Source organism: Panthera pardus, unplaced genomic scaffold (assembly GCF_024362965.1).
Source record: "Panthera pardus isolate Hobbes unplaced genomic scaffold, ASM2436296v1 HiC_scaffold_8, whole genome shotgun sequence".
NCBI classification, from domain to species: Eukaryota; Metazoa; Chordata; class Mammalia; order Carnivora; family Felidae; genus Panthera; species Panthera pardus.
The window spans coordinates 40,653,016-40,670,568 of NW_026527013.1; the positions used below are offsets into that span (position 1 = coordinate 40,653,016).

The following is a 17,553-nucleotide window of genomic DNA, read 5'->3' on the forward strand; positions in this document are numbered from 1 at the left end:
TACATTGGCAATAGCAGTTTGGAGTGTGGGTTGGCAATACCAAATTTAATGAACTGTGGATATGTTAACTGAATTCATATTTGGGGTAGGGAGTTTGATTTGTAAGTATTTTTAGGTAGCATAAACAGTCTCATTTTTTCCCTTCAGATATTTAAACACATGGATTTGCACCAAGATAGTGTAATTCAGTTAATTCTTTATATGTTATGTTTTTGTGCCTTTGAGTTTTGCTTAAAATAACACATCCTTTGGCTTTGGTTTGAGATAAGTCACTAAAATGCTTCCTTGGGGGTAGAATTTACGGCTGTATGTTTGAACTGCCTTTGTGGGTTTGGGGTGGGAGGGAGACATATTTTGACTTTGTATCCTGTTGTACTTTTGTACCGTACTGAAAATTACTGATCTGTATTCATTAATTTCTTTTTTAATAATAGTATATTTTAAATGCTCATACCAAAGAAAGTCACATCCTATATATTAGAAGTATGTTGCATAAGATTTATTCTTGATCTGAGTTACGGTAAGAATGCTTTTTGGGGATATTTATAAATAGTGTATAGGTAGATAGTATTTACATGTTAGGGTAACTTTTATTTTAGTAAGTTATGGCTACCATTTAAAAATAAGAGTTGTGGGGCGCCTGGGTGGCTCAGTCGGTTAAGCGTCCGACTTCAGCTCAGGTCACGATCTCACGGTCCGTGAGTTCGAGCCCCGCGTCGGGCTCTGGGCTGATGGCTCAGATCCTGGAGCCTGCTTCCGATTCTGTGTCTCCCTCTCTCTCTGCCCCTCCCCCGTTCGTGCTCTGTCTCTCTCTGTCTCAAAAATAGATAAACGTTAAAAAAAAAAAATTAAAAAAAAAATAAAAATAAGAGTTGAGGTAAAACAAGTGATACCACATATACTACTGCATTGTTAATGTTAAGCTAACTTACTTTTGATTCTCAGTTAGTAATACCATTTTTATTTCTTTCAAATTAAGATGGACTGGATAGGTAGGTTATTAAATAAATCTAAATATTTATAATCTCTTAGTCTATAAAATAGGTGATTGACTTACTTCTGAAAATGATTTGAGCAATCATTTAAATACCTAAGTATACTTAAGACGTAATTGCTTTTAAAACATTTTTCATCCTTGAACTGTAAGTATTTTGAACTTACATTGTTTTTAATTTGATGTTTCAGAATAGTAGTTATGAATCCTTTTCCCTAATCAGGCAGGATCCAAGTCTTATTAATCAGTGGTAAATAATTTTCAGTTTTTACTTAAGCTTTTTTGTCTATATTATCATATATTGGCATATTGAAATGTGTTTATGGTTTTTCTCAATTTTATTTTCATGCTTTGAATACATACAAATGCTGTTTTAAAAATTTTGCTATGAATGGTGGCTAAAATTGCACTTTGGCCTTTTTCAGCCAGATTGAGGATTTGTCCTTTCTAGTATACCTTTTTGCTATTATAATAGGTCATCTTTTAAGTAACAAAAATGATACTTGGTCATGGTTTCAAAAAAGATCCTCAGGTGTCATAGGAGTAGTCCATAAAAAAAAAAGTAGGATCATGTCATGCTATTTGTATTTTCCTTTCTAAGAGCTTTGATATCACTGTCTCAGTGCATTTATAGTTGTCTATGTATTTGAAATAACTGCATTATTTTTTATTATACAAGCGAGTTAAAATTCATTTGCCTTATTTCCATTGGTGGTGGGTGTTTTTGACTTCTACAGGTAGTGCTTGTAGTGAGCATCTGTATACATACCTTCTTGTGTTGATGAATGTCACACATTGAATGTATATGTAGATTGTTGCTTTTTCTTTTGATTTATAGAAATGGAATTGATAGGTCAGAGTGTATGCATACCTAAATTTTTACTGATCCTGCCAAATTAACCTCACAAAATGTGTTTTGTCATTCCATGTGTGAGAAAGTGCAGATACTGTAATTATTCACTAGTTTGTGTGTATATATGCATAGGTTTGTGTGTCTTTGACTGCAAGTGAAATTGAACATCTTATTAAGTGTTTATTGGCTCTTATAAATTGTTGTTTCATACCCTTGTTTTTCTTACTTTGAGGTGGTTTTCTCACTGGTAAGTTTATTGTTTTGGTTTTGCTTTTAATTAGTAAAAGCTCTGTTGTAAATGGTTCATAGTATTTAGCTATATTTTAAAATAGAGTATCCGTTTTCCAAAATTATTTCACTATATTGTCAGCACTTAAATTTCCCCTCTTTGAAGTGGTTGTTGATTGACTTGTTGGCTTGATTTCTTGAACTGTAAGGGGTTACAGACACAGGGTTAAGTGTCTTCCAAACAAGGCCTAGAACAGTCAATGCCTGAACATAGTAGGTTTTCAAACAAGTACTGAATAAATGGATGAGAAGAACAAAAGCATGCTTCTGTATTTATATTTTGTTTCTGGTAGTTCATTCCTATAATAGTACACAGGGACTTCAAGGGGTAGAAAGAATGTAATTTACATTTCTGGTAGTTTTAAAAAAGATAGTTATATGTCCTCTAAATGACTGAAGTGGAAGAATAATGAATACAAATTAACTGTGTGTCTTTGCTTCTCCTTTGTCAATGGTGTTAGATCTAAGGCCTTTCTAAAATAAGCAGTGAGTTTCAGTTAATTGTGGGTAGTTGACTAATATAGTATGGCTATGTATTTATGAGCATGTCTGGAAAAAATACATAACCATTTGATGCCTAAAAAAAATCTTTTAATTGTCCTATCATCTGTAAGGCAGGTACAGTCAGTTACAACGGAGGAGTGCTTTTTAACTTTTGACATGATAGTCTTTCTGAATATTGAATTTGTTCTCTAAAGTTACTTTAACATACATGACTGACCAGATTTTTCTTAGTCCTAAAAACTTCACACTAATTGTTTTACGTGTAGGTTGCATACAAACAGATATCTCTTGTCAGTTTCTGCACTTGAGTGTGTGCCTCTTCATACCTTTTTTAAAGGTCGTATATGAGATTTTTACACTCTTCTATCTGCATCATAGATGTGAAACACACTCCTGTTTTGATTTTGTATTGTTTTACAGTTAGCTTGAGATTACTCAGGGATGAGAACATGGGTTCTAGTCTTTTGTTACTTTGTTCTCTTACTTTGACCTGTTGGTTGCTGAATTTTCTTCTCTAGTTAGGGAAAAAAAGTTTTTGCATTTTTTTTGTGTTGAGCACATTAAATCTTGTAGCTGTGTTTATTTTCTTTGATCTCTTTCACTTAGCATAACTAGTTGAGAATTGAAATTATTTAGTAACCTACCCTCCTTGCTCTACCACCACTTTGTCTTGTCCTTTGGTAATAACGTTTGATTTGATGTCTAATAAAATGTTTTAAATCGAAAGGTAGGATATAGCAGAACTCTTCATTTTTTCTTGACATTTTCTATTTGATGAAAGTACAGTGACAAATCAGCCTGCTGTAGGCACTGTAAAAGATGGTTTAACTTGATTAAAAGTGTTGACAGTTGCTACGGACTTAGTTTGGGATGGGAATGGTGCAGATACTAGTTTAGGATTACTCAGCATTATTTTAAGAGGCTAATTCTTCGTTATCTTAATTGTTTGTACTTACAGTTTTACATTGATGTTTTCAGTATCAGGATTTCTAACGTTGGATTTGAGATAGAAAATATATACCTAAGAATGTTTATGTGTATATTTATACAAATATTAAAGCCTGAGTACAGGTAGAGCATCTTTCTGTAAAAAGGTAATGTCATGTGGTATTTCTGACTTTTGTAGGACCTAAGAGTAAACCAAACAACCCATTTAGCCTTTGATAAATTAAGATATATTTAAGTTAGTTTTTATCTAAATAGTTCAGGTCAGATTTAAGTAATTCTGTTAACTGAATGTAGCCATTAATAGAAAATAAAAGACAGTAAAAACCACATCTTTATGCATAAAATAAAAGCGAGCTGGCTCTTTTAGCATTTTTCATAATAGGGTGTCTGATTTTATGGTTATCGCTTAGTTTTTTTACTTGAATGGCCTGTGTTATATTTTATATTCCTTTATCTTCTTCATGAGGAAAGTTTATTGTATTACAAGAGTAAGATAATAAGTTACCTGATTCTTATCTTAGATCCTGAATAAAATGTGCATTTTCTTTTTCTGAATGCATTCTTTCCAACTGAATACCTTGGTATGCATTCAGAATATTTGTACATCTTAGTGATAAAAACATTTAAACATACTAAGTAAGATAAGTTTTAATCAAACTATAATCTCAGGTTAAAATATAAGGTAGGAAATTCTTCCTTTAGGTGTTGGCTTTATTTAAAATTTCTTTCTTTTAAAACTAACATTGAATTGCTAATTTTCGCTTAGATGTTTTTCTCATGTACAGCCCCTTTCCTGATACTTGAATTCTCACAGCTTTCAGGTCTGTAGGACTTGATACTTTTTTTTTTTTTTTTTAATTCAGTGAATGGGAACAGATTGCAGTCAAATTAAGATATACTCTGTAGCTAATATAAAATGTGTGATCCTCTTTAATCAGGGTTAGTTGCTCTCCTTGGAATTAAAAGGAATATTTTTAAAGACAGATAAACTTTTGATTTTGTTCCTCTGTAGTTGGTCTTTGGAGTGTTTGTGCTTTCTAGTCTCTATTAATTATTGAAAGGGATCAGGATGATGATGGAACCTAAGATTTTATGAACACCTTATAAAATATTTCAGGCATTGTTAAGTGGTTTATATACATTATGTTATGTTATATATTTGTGTGTGTGTGTGTGTGTGTGTGTGTGTGTGTGTGTGTGTATACACACGCTTGGACATGGTCTGCCAGTGGGCTATCAAATATGCTTTTTTAACTACACTATATAATTTTGTACATCAAAAGTAGACTGGTTGACAATGTTCTCTAGTGTTTCTGAGTATTGCCATTTTGAAAGAACCTGTCACTTTTGCATCTTTAATGTGGTTTTTTAAGTTTTGCTGGATTTTGTAGACACCTTTTTTTTTCTTTTTACAGTGGAAAATGCTAGCTAATCATGTTCTTTTTAAAAGTCCCTCCCCCCCCCCCCCCCCCCCCACAGTTCCTTATGTATTCTTTGTTTTTATCTTTGGTGGGCAGATAAGGTAATACATTGCAGAGTAAACTGAATACATTTTTATTTCAAATTTCCCCAAAGATTTTTTTTTTTTTGAAAAATTTTTAATGTTTATTTTTGAGACAGGCAGAGTGAGCGGGAGAGGGGCAGAGAGAGGGAGGCAGAATCTGAAGTGGGCTCCAGGCTCTGAGCTGTCAGCACAGAGCCCTACGTGGGGCTTGAACTCAGGAACAGTGGGATCATGACCTGAGCTGAAGTCTGATGCCTATCCAGCTGAGCCACCCAGGCACTCCCTGCCTCACAAAGATTTTTCTGCTAAATTTTATATTTTACAGTATATTGTTCCATTGAATATCCTTACCCCATTTCCCCAAATTTAGGGATTCTGGTTTAGGTTTTTCATTGTGTGCATTTTTGCTTTTTTCTTCTTAGCACAGGGGTCTTAAGTTAGTGATTTTTATTGGTATATGTGCTGCCGAAGCGAGCATGTTTAGTGATTTTTATTGGAAAAAAACTTTACTTACAGGAGCTAGAATAAATGGTTTTGTTTGCTATGTCTCAAGAGTAACAGAAGAGGGATGCCAGGGTGGCTTAGTCAGTTAAGCATCTGGCTCTTGATTTCACCTCTGGTCTTGATGTCAGGGTCATGAGTTCAAGTCCCGCACTGGTCTCCATGTTGGGCCTGAACCCTACTTAAGAAAAGAAAACAAGTAACCGAAGGCAAGCTTTTTGTAACAGTTTTTGTAGCAAACATTCATTTTGGATTTGTCTGGTTTATTCTTAGGCCTCTTTTTTAAAGACCTAACTCAGATGAAGTGTTCCCAGGTTCATGCTTGCTTCCTTGGCATACAGCTTATCCTGATAGCATTGTGTACAAAATTTTATTAGCATTTACTGTAATGACTTATATGCTCTGCTACTGAGTAAATATTTCTAGCTTATATTTACTTAAAAAGTACAACTGTGTGTAAAGAGACCTTTATTGGAGTTATCAAGATTATATTAATGTTTCCAGTGCATACTTTTATTTACAAGTAATATTTATATTTTAGCCTGTTCAGGTAAGGAGTATAGGGGTGTTATATGACATTTTAGTGCCATCTGTTGGACACTTGGTAAAATAACTCTTAAAGCTCCAGAAGGTGCCTAAGAAGTAAACTCATTTTATCACAGGCTATTATTGCAAACATTGCTATGCAGATATAATACACTCCCCCCCCCCCCCCAAAGTAGTATTATTTACCAACATATGCAGTGTTGTTAATTGGCTACACTTTTACTTACCTTCCTAAAGAAAATAGGCAGAACATTTAGGGTAAACATTGTTAACAAACAGCTTAAAGATATTTATGTTTTAAAGCTATTTTTTTATTTTTTTTCCATTTAAAGAAAAAAGTTTATTTATGAGAGAGAGAGTGTGAGTGGGGGAGGGAGAGAGAGAGCATCCCAAGCAGGCTCAGTCTCAGGAATCCGAGATTATGACTTTAGCCAAAATCAAGAGTTGGATGCTTAACCAACTGAGCCACCCAGGTGCCCATAAAGCTATTTTTAATTTAAGAGAATATACTGGTTTTGGTTCTTGAAAGAAATGTAGTCGGAGGAAAAGATAGCTAGATATAACATCTATTTAAGTAGTTGTCAGTTAAGTATTGTTTGTTCTTAACTTTGGGTGCTATTTTGCTTTTTTTTAATAACTTACCCACTCAGTTGTAGTGTCACTATTACTTAATTAGGGAATAGCATAGGTGGACTGTGTTCAAGGTTTGGGAAGTAATGAACTTGAAGAGGGGCTGACGTACAGAGATACTATTAATATTCAGAAATCCCTGATGGTAATGCATTTCAGATATATATGTGTACAAATAACTTACATATTGAACCTAATATGTAGGAGGAGATCCTGCCCTTACGCTTTCAGTTAAATCTGAGGAAAGACAAATTGTAAATTTATGTTGTTTATTATATATGTAGCTTGGGAGATGTTTTTTTTTTTTAATTTTTTAAATATAGTTAACAGTTTTGTGTATTAGCTATATGTAGGTTTTCAGTTGTGTTTTCTTTATAGAAATGAATAAAACACATGTGTAAGCTTACTGTCTTGTTTCTAGTAATGTTGTTGATGTGCCTTTTTTCCTTTTTCCATTTTAAAGATTCTTAATTTGGACTGTATACTCCACTCTGACTGTATTTTCAAAAGGAAGAAATGGTTTTTCTCAGAAATCAAAGGCATTTCCTTTAGCATTCATGATGACATCAGAGAAGTTCTGTAATTTCTAGCTCCTTCTGAGTATTTGCGACATCAGCCACACACATCTTTTAGTTCGTGCTCAGTCTTTTGTTGGCAGAATGATAGCTTTCTCAGTTTTAGGTTTTGATGCTACTTGAGAGAAGATTGAGTCTTGGCTTCTTATATGTAAAATGTTTTCATATGAATAAATGTATATTTTTTCAAAATAGGTTCTAAGTCTTATATTGACTTTTTATAAGAACATAAGGGTAGTATTAATGCTAAAAATAAGAGAACCAAATATAGTTTGTCCATTTAGACAATTAACAAAATTTTAAGTATGTTTGGAATAGTGGAAAGGGAAGACAAGGGATTTCAAGTTAGAGATACTGGGTTTGAGTCCTGGCACTGTTACTCACTCACTGCTTTCCCTTGTTGGGGAGAGTACTGTGTCAAAATGCCTCTACTCAGTAAAGAACTTTGTGAATGTTAAGTCTTAATTCGAGGTTTTGTAATTCTGTTTTTAAGGAGAATAAGTAGGTTTGAATGGCAAATACTGAAGTCTGAAATTTATGTTTGTACTTTTTAGCTGTTTATCCTAATGCTTTTATGTTTGCTGTTCACACTGTAATTCTAAGGAATGCTAATAGTATGTGAGATGAATTTTTTTACATTTATATAATGATACTAGTCCAACGTATATCAGTTTTGTATTTGGTATGATCAAGTGAAAATGTGATTGTGGTTGAAGTATTTGGTAAAGTTAATAGGGCACTTATCAAAATAATGATGGTATTTGTATTTTATGTCTGATGAAACACAAATTGTATATAAAACTGTAATTATGGAGCGGGACCTTATTTATAATACTTTTTTATTGAATCGTTTGCTTTGTTCCATCCGATAAGAAAACATTTACATTTTGGGGGGGGAGGGGACACTGTACAGAAATCTTTGTGTGCAAAGGAATGCTTGAGGAAAAGTTTCTGTATTTAATAAACTAACTTGATTATTACTTGTGTTGCCTCTCTTGTAAACTTAAAATTCAATTATATTCAGAATGTTAAAATTTTTTTCTCAATTAGTTTTGAAACTTTCAAAAATTTCTTTCTTTTTTTAATTACTTTTAAGGCAAGCGATTTTCTTATTAAAAAGACAGGTGTACTTATTGTCTTGCTTATTTTTAAGTCACTCATCTATTCATCTTCCTATTGTAACATTTTCTTTTGTCACTTAATACCAGATGACTAGATAAATCTTTAAATAGCAAGATTAATGATGTTCCTGATTCTCTTAATAATTAATGATCTCAAACTATAAAATCATATTCTTTTGCAGTATCCCTTTTACTATTCAGCGACTATGTGAGTTGCTAACAGATCCAAGGAGAAACTATACAGGAACAGACAAATTTCTCAGAGGAGTAGAAAAGGTATTTATTTTATTTTTGGAATTATATTAAACTTAGCCTAATGTATTTCAGAAGAGAGTATTGAGTAAGTGCTGTTTTAGGCATCTTTTCTTCGGATAGGCTTCCTGAAACCTACCTAAAGTTTTTCCAAGTTGTTTTCCTAATTTGGGAAAAACTAAGTTTTGGAGAGAGATTTAATAGGAGGGGCATAGAGGGAGGGCTTGTAATCACTTAAGTTTGGGGAAAGCACCTTACTGTCTTTTCAGAGTTCATGGTATGCATTCACATTAAAGGCTCTGCAAAATTCTAGCATTGATATTTTAACTTCAGTTGTGTTTTGCACACTTGTTTACCCATGGAATTCATTTCTTTATTTCTGGCTTTCAGAGGTGCACAACTTTGGAAAATCTGATGCAAAAATTTAAGTTAGATATTGAGAAAGATGTAGATCAGACTTAAGAATGAGGAAAGCATTGGGTTTTTTTGTGGGTAGGGGATGTTAGTTATAAGAGAAGGGTATTTTGGACAAAGGAAGCAGTGTGATGAACAAAGACATCAAGGTGTTTGAGGAAATGAAAGGTAGGAAATTGACTTGTCTGGAGTAAAGAACCAGTGAAGAAACCCTATGAGAACCAAGATTGGACCAGTGGGTTTATAATTCCCTGTGATTGATCCTAAAACATAGTTCAGTGTTCATAGTTAATTCAGATTCAATTTATTTTACCCTTGGAGCAGGAATCCAAAACCATTTCTTAGTGATTTACAATAGATCTTAGGGCCTTACTGGATTAATGTATTTTGTTGCAGTTTCCATGCCCTCAATTTAATAAGCTTCCTGAAGGGCAGGAAACTGAGATGATTCGTCAGTACTTACTTTCAGCCTATGGACTTTTAGCAATTAGATTTTGGCTATCTTTGGGTGAAGAGGCAGTTGTAGCAGTTGTACCAGGGGTAGCCCTCTCACCAAATCAGGGCTACAGTGTTTGATTTGGGTGACCATAGACTAGTTATATAACCCAAGTCTCAGTTTCTCATCTGTAAAGTATGGATAATAACAGGGTTCTGGAGGGGATCAAATGTAAAGTGCTTACTCTGGCTCAGTACACATTTAATGAATATTGACTATTAATAAGGTTCGTATTACCAGGAAGATTATACTCTTAAAAAGTTCTTAGGCTCTTTTTTGGTATATGATGCTACTACACGTCAGGCTTCTGATTGGGTACTGCTCTATAAGGAAATTCATTATACTTGGCCTAAGTATTTGAATCTCTAAATATCTTGGAGTGATTTCAGTGTAATGTAAGAGTGTGGCTCCACTGTATGATTGGTATATATACTGTCAGGACTCCAAAGTAGCTAGAGTAGAGTTAAAATAATACTGGCAGAAAAAGCAAATGGTTTAGTAGGTTATATTAGATTTAGTCTGGGGATGCCTGGGTGGGTCAGTTGATAAAGCGCCCAGCTCTTGATTTTGGCTCAGGTTATGATCTCATGGTTTGTGGATTCATGGGATCCAGCTTTGCATCAGGCTCTGTGCTGGCAGCATGGAGGCTACTTGAGATTTTCTCCATCTCTCTCTGCCCCTCTCCTGCTCACATGCACATACGTGCTCTCTCACAATAAATAAATATTAAAAAAATAGTCTGTTATTGTTTCAGTTTCTCTAGTTTGATTAATCCTTTCTAACCATTTATTTCCTTGTATTAGTAAAATTGGAATAGATAGGAACTTAATCTGTCAGGGGGATTCTGAGAAATTAAAAACAAATGATTAAACTTTATGTTGTAGTGCTTTCCCTCACATTAAAGCAAGAACTTTTGTTATTACAGAATGTGATGGTTGTTAGCTGTGTATACCCTTCTTCAGAGTAAGTATATATAGATTTTTGCATTTCTGTATATTCTAATAATTGTATCATTTCTATTAGTCTTTAAAATAGGTTATATTTACTTTAGATGGAATGAAGCTTGATAACATTTATAAATACTTGTGAACCTACTACCCAGTCCCCCAAGTAGAATATTACCAATGACATTACCTCTATGTTTTTCTGATAAAGAGATGTGGATTAAAGTGATTTGATAATTTACTGTAATCTTTACATTTGTGGATTTGTCTACTGTCAGGGTGCTCAGAACCCTGAGATCCCATTCTAGGTACCCTACCATGGTGTTTGTAGGGCAAAACTCCTAGGTTTGGGATAGCTACTTGTTGAGTTTCCTCTTCATAATGGAAAAGTATTTCCAGTTGTCAAGATTTATATAACAAATTAATGTATCAGTTTAAGACATAGTCTTTGGCACTATTGATCCTTTGTTTTGAGTGGATGTCCTGGGAATTACAGCAGTTAAGCCCTGTCCTTGGCTTCTACCCACTGGATGCCTGTAGGGTCCTTCTCCTTCCTCAAAGAATGTCTTCAGACGTTGTCGGAAGTCTCCTGGGGCTGTGGGCTGGAGGAAGGAGAGCTGCGAGAATGATGTTGCCTCCTGTTGAGAAACACTGGGTTTATAAAACGTCTGTGATTCCATAGGCAGTAACAGTGAGTTTGTTTTTAGAACTCTCACAAGAATGAACCTGTGGGAAATGAGATATTAAGGTAATCCCATAATTAGGTTGTTTCTCACAGAAGTCTTTTTGTTTGGTTCTGTGACCGTGAGATCTTACTTAAAAGATGTTTTAGGTCCATGGCTCTTACCAAAATTAAAGAACTAAATGATCTGTAACAGTGTTTTTTTTAATTTTCTCCTAGGAAAAACAATTCCAATAGTTTAAATCGAATGAATGGTGTTATGTTTCCTGGAAATTCACCAAGTTACACTGAACGGTGAGGTTATTGATTTTAATATCCAGAGAGATTGCATTTTCCTAATTTTGAGCAGCAGGTTCAGTATACTTTGTTACAAATTGGGCATTTTGTGGAAGATACAGGATAAATTAATTTGGTTACCCAAAATCTAAAAGTCAAAGTTAAATACTTCTGTGATATGTGTATATAAGCAAACTTTGGGAGGGCGACCTTTTACAAAAATGAGAAAATGATGTTCATTTATCTTACCGTAGGTCTAATATAAATGGGCCTGGAACACCCAGGCCGCTTAATCGACCAAAGGTTTCTTTGTCAGTCCCCATGACAACAAATGGCTTGCCTGAGAGCGCAGACAGCAAAGAGTCAAACTTACAGCAAAATGAGGACAAAAATCACAGGTTTGTACGTGATTTATATTTTAAAACAAACATGTTTTCAAAAAAGGTTGACGTTTATTGATTGTTTTCAGCACTCATTATTTACTATTGTTTTGAGGAACACAGAAAGGTTTTAGTGTGTTTTACAGGAGCAGTCTGTGGCTTCTGGAAGTTTCCAGTATTAGTATATGATGAAGATGATCATAGAAAAGGCTGAAAACTGCTAATTTGGGGAGATCCTATTTATAGTAGGGTCTTAAGAAAGTAAAGTGGTCATGATATTTTTTATTTCTTGTTTTTGCAAGTAACCTGAAATGTTGAAATTTAGTGAGTTATTTCTCATTATAGATTATTAAAGGAAACCTTTTGTTTATATCCCATTTCACATTTTCTGTAACACATTAAGGGAAAGCAGACAAAACAAGTGAGCGATCTTAGTGAGTATATCCGTCTGGAGGACTTGTAGTTATGTTACGGGAAGCCATTTACTGCAGAATTGAACAGAAAAGTCATGCAGCTTGTTGACTGGTTCTAGTGGGAAATACTCATTAAACAGTTGAGGTTCCCTCGAAATTATTGTTATGTTTCTCTTTGCCCAGATGGTACAGTTTAACTTTGACAGTGAAATACAGTTTTAAAAATTACTAGACCTTAAAAATGAGATGAGAATGTGGAAGATGAAGAAAATCTTACTAATGGCATTTTAAAAAAAAACATTTACAGTGACTCTGTGACTGCTGAATCCGAAGGTTCCTCAGTGAGCCCTATAAAAAATAAACACCCAGATGAAGATTCTGTGGAGGCTGAGGGGCATGAGGTAAAAAGACTCAGGTTTGACAAAGAAAGTGAAGTCAGAGAGACAGCCAGCCAAACATCTTCCAGTGAAATTTCTTCGGTTATGGTAGAAGAAACAGAAACATCGTCATCATCTCAGGATAAAGACAAGGAAAGTAGTTGTACCAGACAGCACTGTACAGAAGAGGATGAAGAAGAGGATGAAGAAGAAGAAGAAGGTATTTAGAGACCATCTGTAAAAGGGTGGAGTAAGGAGATCCTCAAATTCTTGTACTTCATTTTTGCGTGAAAGAATTTAACGTAATGGAACTCCTTATAATGCTGATGTTGGGCTTTTCTGCCACCTGTATGTAGTTGCTGCTGAGTTTCAGGGGATAGGATTTGAACTGTAGAATATCAGAATTCATGAAACTTAACTGTGGAGGTATTTTGAAAATAAAATTTAACTACAACAACATTTGCTTATTTTTAGAGTCTTTTATGACATCAAGAGAAATGATTCCAGAAAGAAAAAATCAAGAAAAAGAATCTGATGATGCCTTAACTGTGAATGAAGAGACTTCTGAGGAAAATAATCAAATGGAGGAATCTGATCTGACTCAAGCTGAGAAAGATTTACATTCTGAAGGTAGTGAAAATACAGGCCCTGTAAGTAGTGGTTCTGATTGCCATGAGACAGAAGAATTAGTAGGATCCAATTCCAGTAAAACTGGAGAGATTCTCTCAGAATCATCTATGGAAAACGACGAAGAAGCCACAGAAGTCACAGATGAACCAATGGAACAAGACTAACTATTTAGAAACATGTAGATGCAGTATTTTACATACAGTTCTGGTTTTACACTGTATAAAACTTTTATGTAATAAAATGGACCTCTAGTTTTTACAAGAGAAGCAGGTTGTAAAATAAAGTACTTTATGGGATAAATCCTGAAAGAGTTGTACATGTAAGAACTGTGAATATCAGCTCCTCTGGGTCCTGCTTACCGCTGACTTTTTTTTTCAGTCTGGTCAAATCAGTGGTTTGTGTATAGATTTTTTTTTTTTTTTGAATTAAAGTTTTTAAACTGGAAGGTAATAATTATAATTTTGAAAACCTTTTGGAGATGATCACATTTAGTTTATACATATGCAAGAAGTCTTTTTGTCTTGTCTCTTTCTGACAGCTCTAGCAGTTTTCATATTTTGGTCATAGTTTCAACATTTTAACATGTGAATTATAGGGTTTCATTCTGGTTTCCAGATTTTGTTTGACTATGTACAATGGAACTTTAAGTCATATATACATATATATATATATATATACATATATATATATACACATATATATATATTATTCTAAGGGGGGAAATGTTATATTTTTCTGTTTCTATAAGAGATGAATACAGTGGATACTTTTTCTATTGGTAATGATTGAGTTCACCTCTTTCAGAAGACAGTTTCAGTTTCTCTTCTGAGTAATTCAAATAAAATCTGGCCCTTGTGAAACCCTGGAAATAAGTCTGTTGAAATACCAGGTTAAACACATTCCAAGAGATCTGTTCAAACTAAAATTCTTTTGTATACTTCTGAGGTGCCTGAGAAAAAGACTTCACTATTTATGAGAAAATATGCTTTATCTTGGAAACTGTGTTCAAACATTAGCTTACTATTTTGTAGAATGAATGCTGACATGAGACCATCTCAAAAGAACCCGGCAGGTTCCTTGACCTTTTGCTTGCTTTTCTCAACATTGTGAATATTACACATTTCTTTCTAAATTATTCTAGAGTATGCAAATGTCATTGGTGTGAAACCCCACTGTACTGGAAGAATTAATATATTACTATAGTAATGTACTGGAGCTAAATGGCTGAAGCTTTAGGGGTGCATAGAAACCACCATAATTTGTATGACATTTTGAAGTGAATTAAATATTTTTGAACATGCTTCTTCGACAGCCAGTGTTATATTTTTCAGATTAACACAAAGCACAATGATTACTCTAAACTCAATATTTTCAAATTCACATATTTAAAGTCATGCAAGCTGCAACTTCCCTGTCAAAATTACTGGCTGCCAAATTTATACCTGTTTCTTCAGCTGTACCTTTTGATATTTAGAATTTTTAAATTTCTGTAAAGTAGATTTTGTAGAATGTAATGTGTTCACTGCCTTTGTGAAGCGGTATATAATTGTATAATTTCTGTGTGTAAACTGAATGCTTGGGCTTTCAATACAGTATTCATATAAAGCAATAAATATTAATGTTATGAAATATTCGAGTACATTTTTATCAAAATACAAAAGAATCCCTTTTTTAGTTTCAGATATCTGAATTACACAAATGAACTTAGAAAACTGATGCAAACAGTTTCTGACACTGTATCATAATCCTTGGGGTGATGTGGGTGGCAATTACAACTTTTGCATTTTGACTACTTAAATTGCTATAATTACCAAATTGGGCTCCGTTTATGTTTATAGGGTAATATACTACTGACTGACTTGACTGTCAGGTTCACAGCAGCTAGATGATATATTTATGAATATGTCTAATAGTTGACATAAAAACTACATACTGATTTACTGTGTCCAGGAGGGGAGAAAAAAATCACACATTGTAAATTTTTAGAAAATTTTTTGCAAAAATGTTAAAATGAAGCAAATTTTAAATGTGACATTCATTTGTAGTGACTTATTTTGTTGAGGGATATTTTGCCAATGAGAACAGATTTTAAACATTTTAAGTTTAGAAATTTTAAACTTTTCTTTAGAATATTTATGAAATTATTGTCAATAAACCTATTCTTTAAGATCCTGTGACCTTTGATATTTTTTGTTTTAATTGTGCCATGGACCATTTGTAAACAAATCAGTTTACTTTTGTTGGTTATAAGTTGAAGATTTAGCAACATGATTTTAAGGTCTGTGGTTTTATTTGTAAACTTGCAATTGCTATTTTTGCAAGGGCAAATGTATTTCTTTATTAAATAAAGTACAATAATGGTGAATGTACCAAAATGCCATCATTTAACTCTATGAGAGATCTGCATTTTAATCTATAGTTTAATAGTTTTAATATTTATTAGATATTCATATGTTGATCATAGATCAAACTTGTTGCTGTTTATACAGATAATTGTAGAATGCTCATGGGATATATTCTTTAGGATAGGTGGAATACTTCTGTAGTTAAACTGGGAAACCTTGTTCAGCTGGTTTAAGATATTGATGCCCATTTGGAAGTAGATTTCCGCAAGTATGCATAGGTGCACTTACACAGACTTTGCTTAATGAAAATACGAGTTTTAATAATAACTGATTGAGATGTGAATCTTTTAAAGGCTAATTTTAGGCACATTTTCTTAACACACATCAGCAAAGTCATTAAAAGATCTAAATGAAGCATCAAGACCTCAGTGATTAAAAATAATTATTTTCTTTTTTTGGCCTTGAGCAGATTGTTTACCTGTTAGAATCTAGACTCTGAACCCAACATGTGAAAAGGACTTTCAGTGCTGATGAGGATACAGAGTGTATATGTACGATGTTTTTAGCACTTTCCCGTTTTAAAAAAGTGAAAACATTATCCTAGTACATTTTTCAAAATACATCTTTTCAGGTCTGAAAATGTAGCAGAACAGAGACGAGTAGTGGAAAATGTCCTATTTTAAATGTTGATTATTAAATAAGTTTAATCCAGTTAGGGTTTATTGTAACTACACCTTTCACACGTGTGGACAGAGAGCAGTGGGATTCCCCATCAGGGGGCTGTCACCCTTTGGCTTGGGAAGGCGTCCCAGAAATCCTGCGCCAGAAGGTATAGCCCGTGAAAGCATGGAGGTTCAGAGTACTTTGTCTTGGTGGTGTAGATAGGCATGTATTTATGCATTTTTGCATTTGTAAAATCAGTAATTTTTCAAATAATGTAAATGTAATATACTAGATTGCTTATAAAGGTACTGGGCAGAATCTATAGCTGCTACAATGTTTGATTATGAGAAATGTAACGTGATAAGAATGAAATGCAACTTGTAGAACCAAAGGAAATACACATTTTGGGTAGTGTTTCAAATTGTCTTCTGAACAGGAGTTTAATTACATTGGTTTTGATCAAACGAAGCTCACTTCTCTCGAGATTTGTGCTAATAAAATGGATGAATGCAAAAACACCTTGTAATTTTATGTGGAATTATTATAATTAGGTTTATTGGATTATTGGCCTAATAAGGATGCTAGTATGTATTGGTTAGAATACATCAAATAGTTCACATTTAAAAAATCAGTACACTTCCTTCGGAATTTTATTTTATTTCAATTTGGAGCCTAGATTACTTTGCCAAATGTATTATTTTCATAATGCAATAAAATATAAATTAGAAGAGTATCTTTGTGTGGAATTCCTTTATTTGCCATAATAGTTCACACTTCCTCTCTCCCAACTCCTCCTCCCCTAGTCACTTCAGATGGTGTAGGATCCATAAGCATTTATTTCCTGGTCTATAGGGGGAAAAGCCTAATGTGTGACTTTATTGCAGCTCTGTTTCTTGAGTGATAATGGTATTTCTGTGTGGAGGGTGCAACTGTGTCGAATAGACAGTTCAAACCTGGTATCTGATAAAATCCTGATTTACCTTATAAAAATTTCTCTTTGGGAATAATATGGCACTAATTTGCATGCACAGATCTATAACATTTGTGTTAGAATTCTTTTAGAACTGCCTCTTTCAGACAACTACCGTGGCTAGAAATGTAGAATTGCCCTGAAAGAAGAGGATCGGTTCTGTTTTCTATTCGGGTTCTTGTTTCTTAATATGTACTGCACAGTAGGTGATAGTAAATAGTAACACTTGGGGCTTTGGATTCAGAAG

At 33.8% G+C, this 17,553-nt stretch overlaps 1 protein-coding gene across 1 annotated transcript in view; it reads left to right on the forward strand.

The window, feature by feature from the left end:
* PPP4R2 (protein phosphatase 4 regulatory subunit 2) overlaps positions 1-17,069 on the forward strand; it is a 53,214-nt gene extending 36,145 nt beyond the window's left edge. The window contains exons 4-9 of the mRNA XM_019428448.2: positions 8,647-8,740; positions 10,552-10,589; positions 11,472-11,546; positions 11,783-11,926; positions 12,629-12,918; positions 13,173-17,069. Of these exons, the coding sequence (XP_019283993.1) occupies positions 8,647-8,740; positions 10,552-10,589; positions 11,472-11,546; positions 11,783-11,926; positions 12,629-12,918; positions 13,173-13,492 (961 nt within the window). The 3' untranslated portion in view covers positions 13,493-17,069. The remainder of the gene's footprint in view (positions 1-8,646; positions 8,741-10,551; positions 10,590-11,471; positions 11,547-11,782; positions 11,927-12,628; positions 12,919-13,172) is intronic.
* Positions 17,070-17,553: the final 484 nt, after the last annotated feature.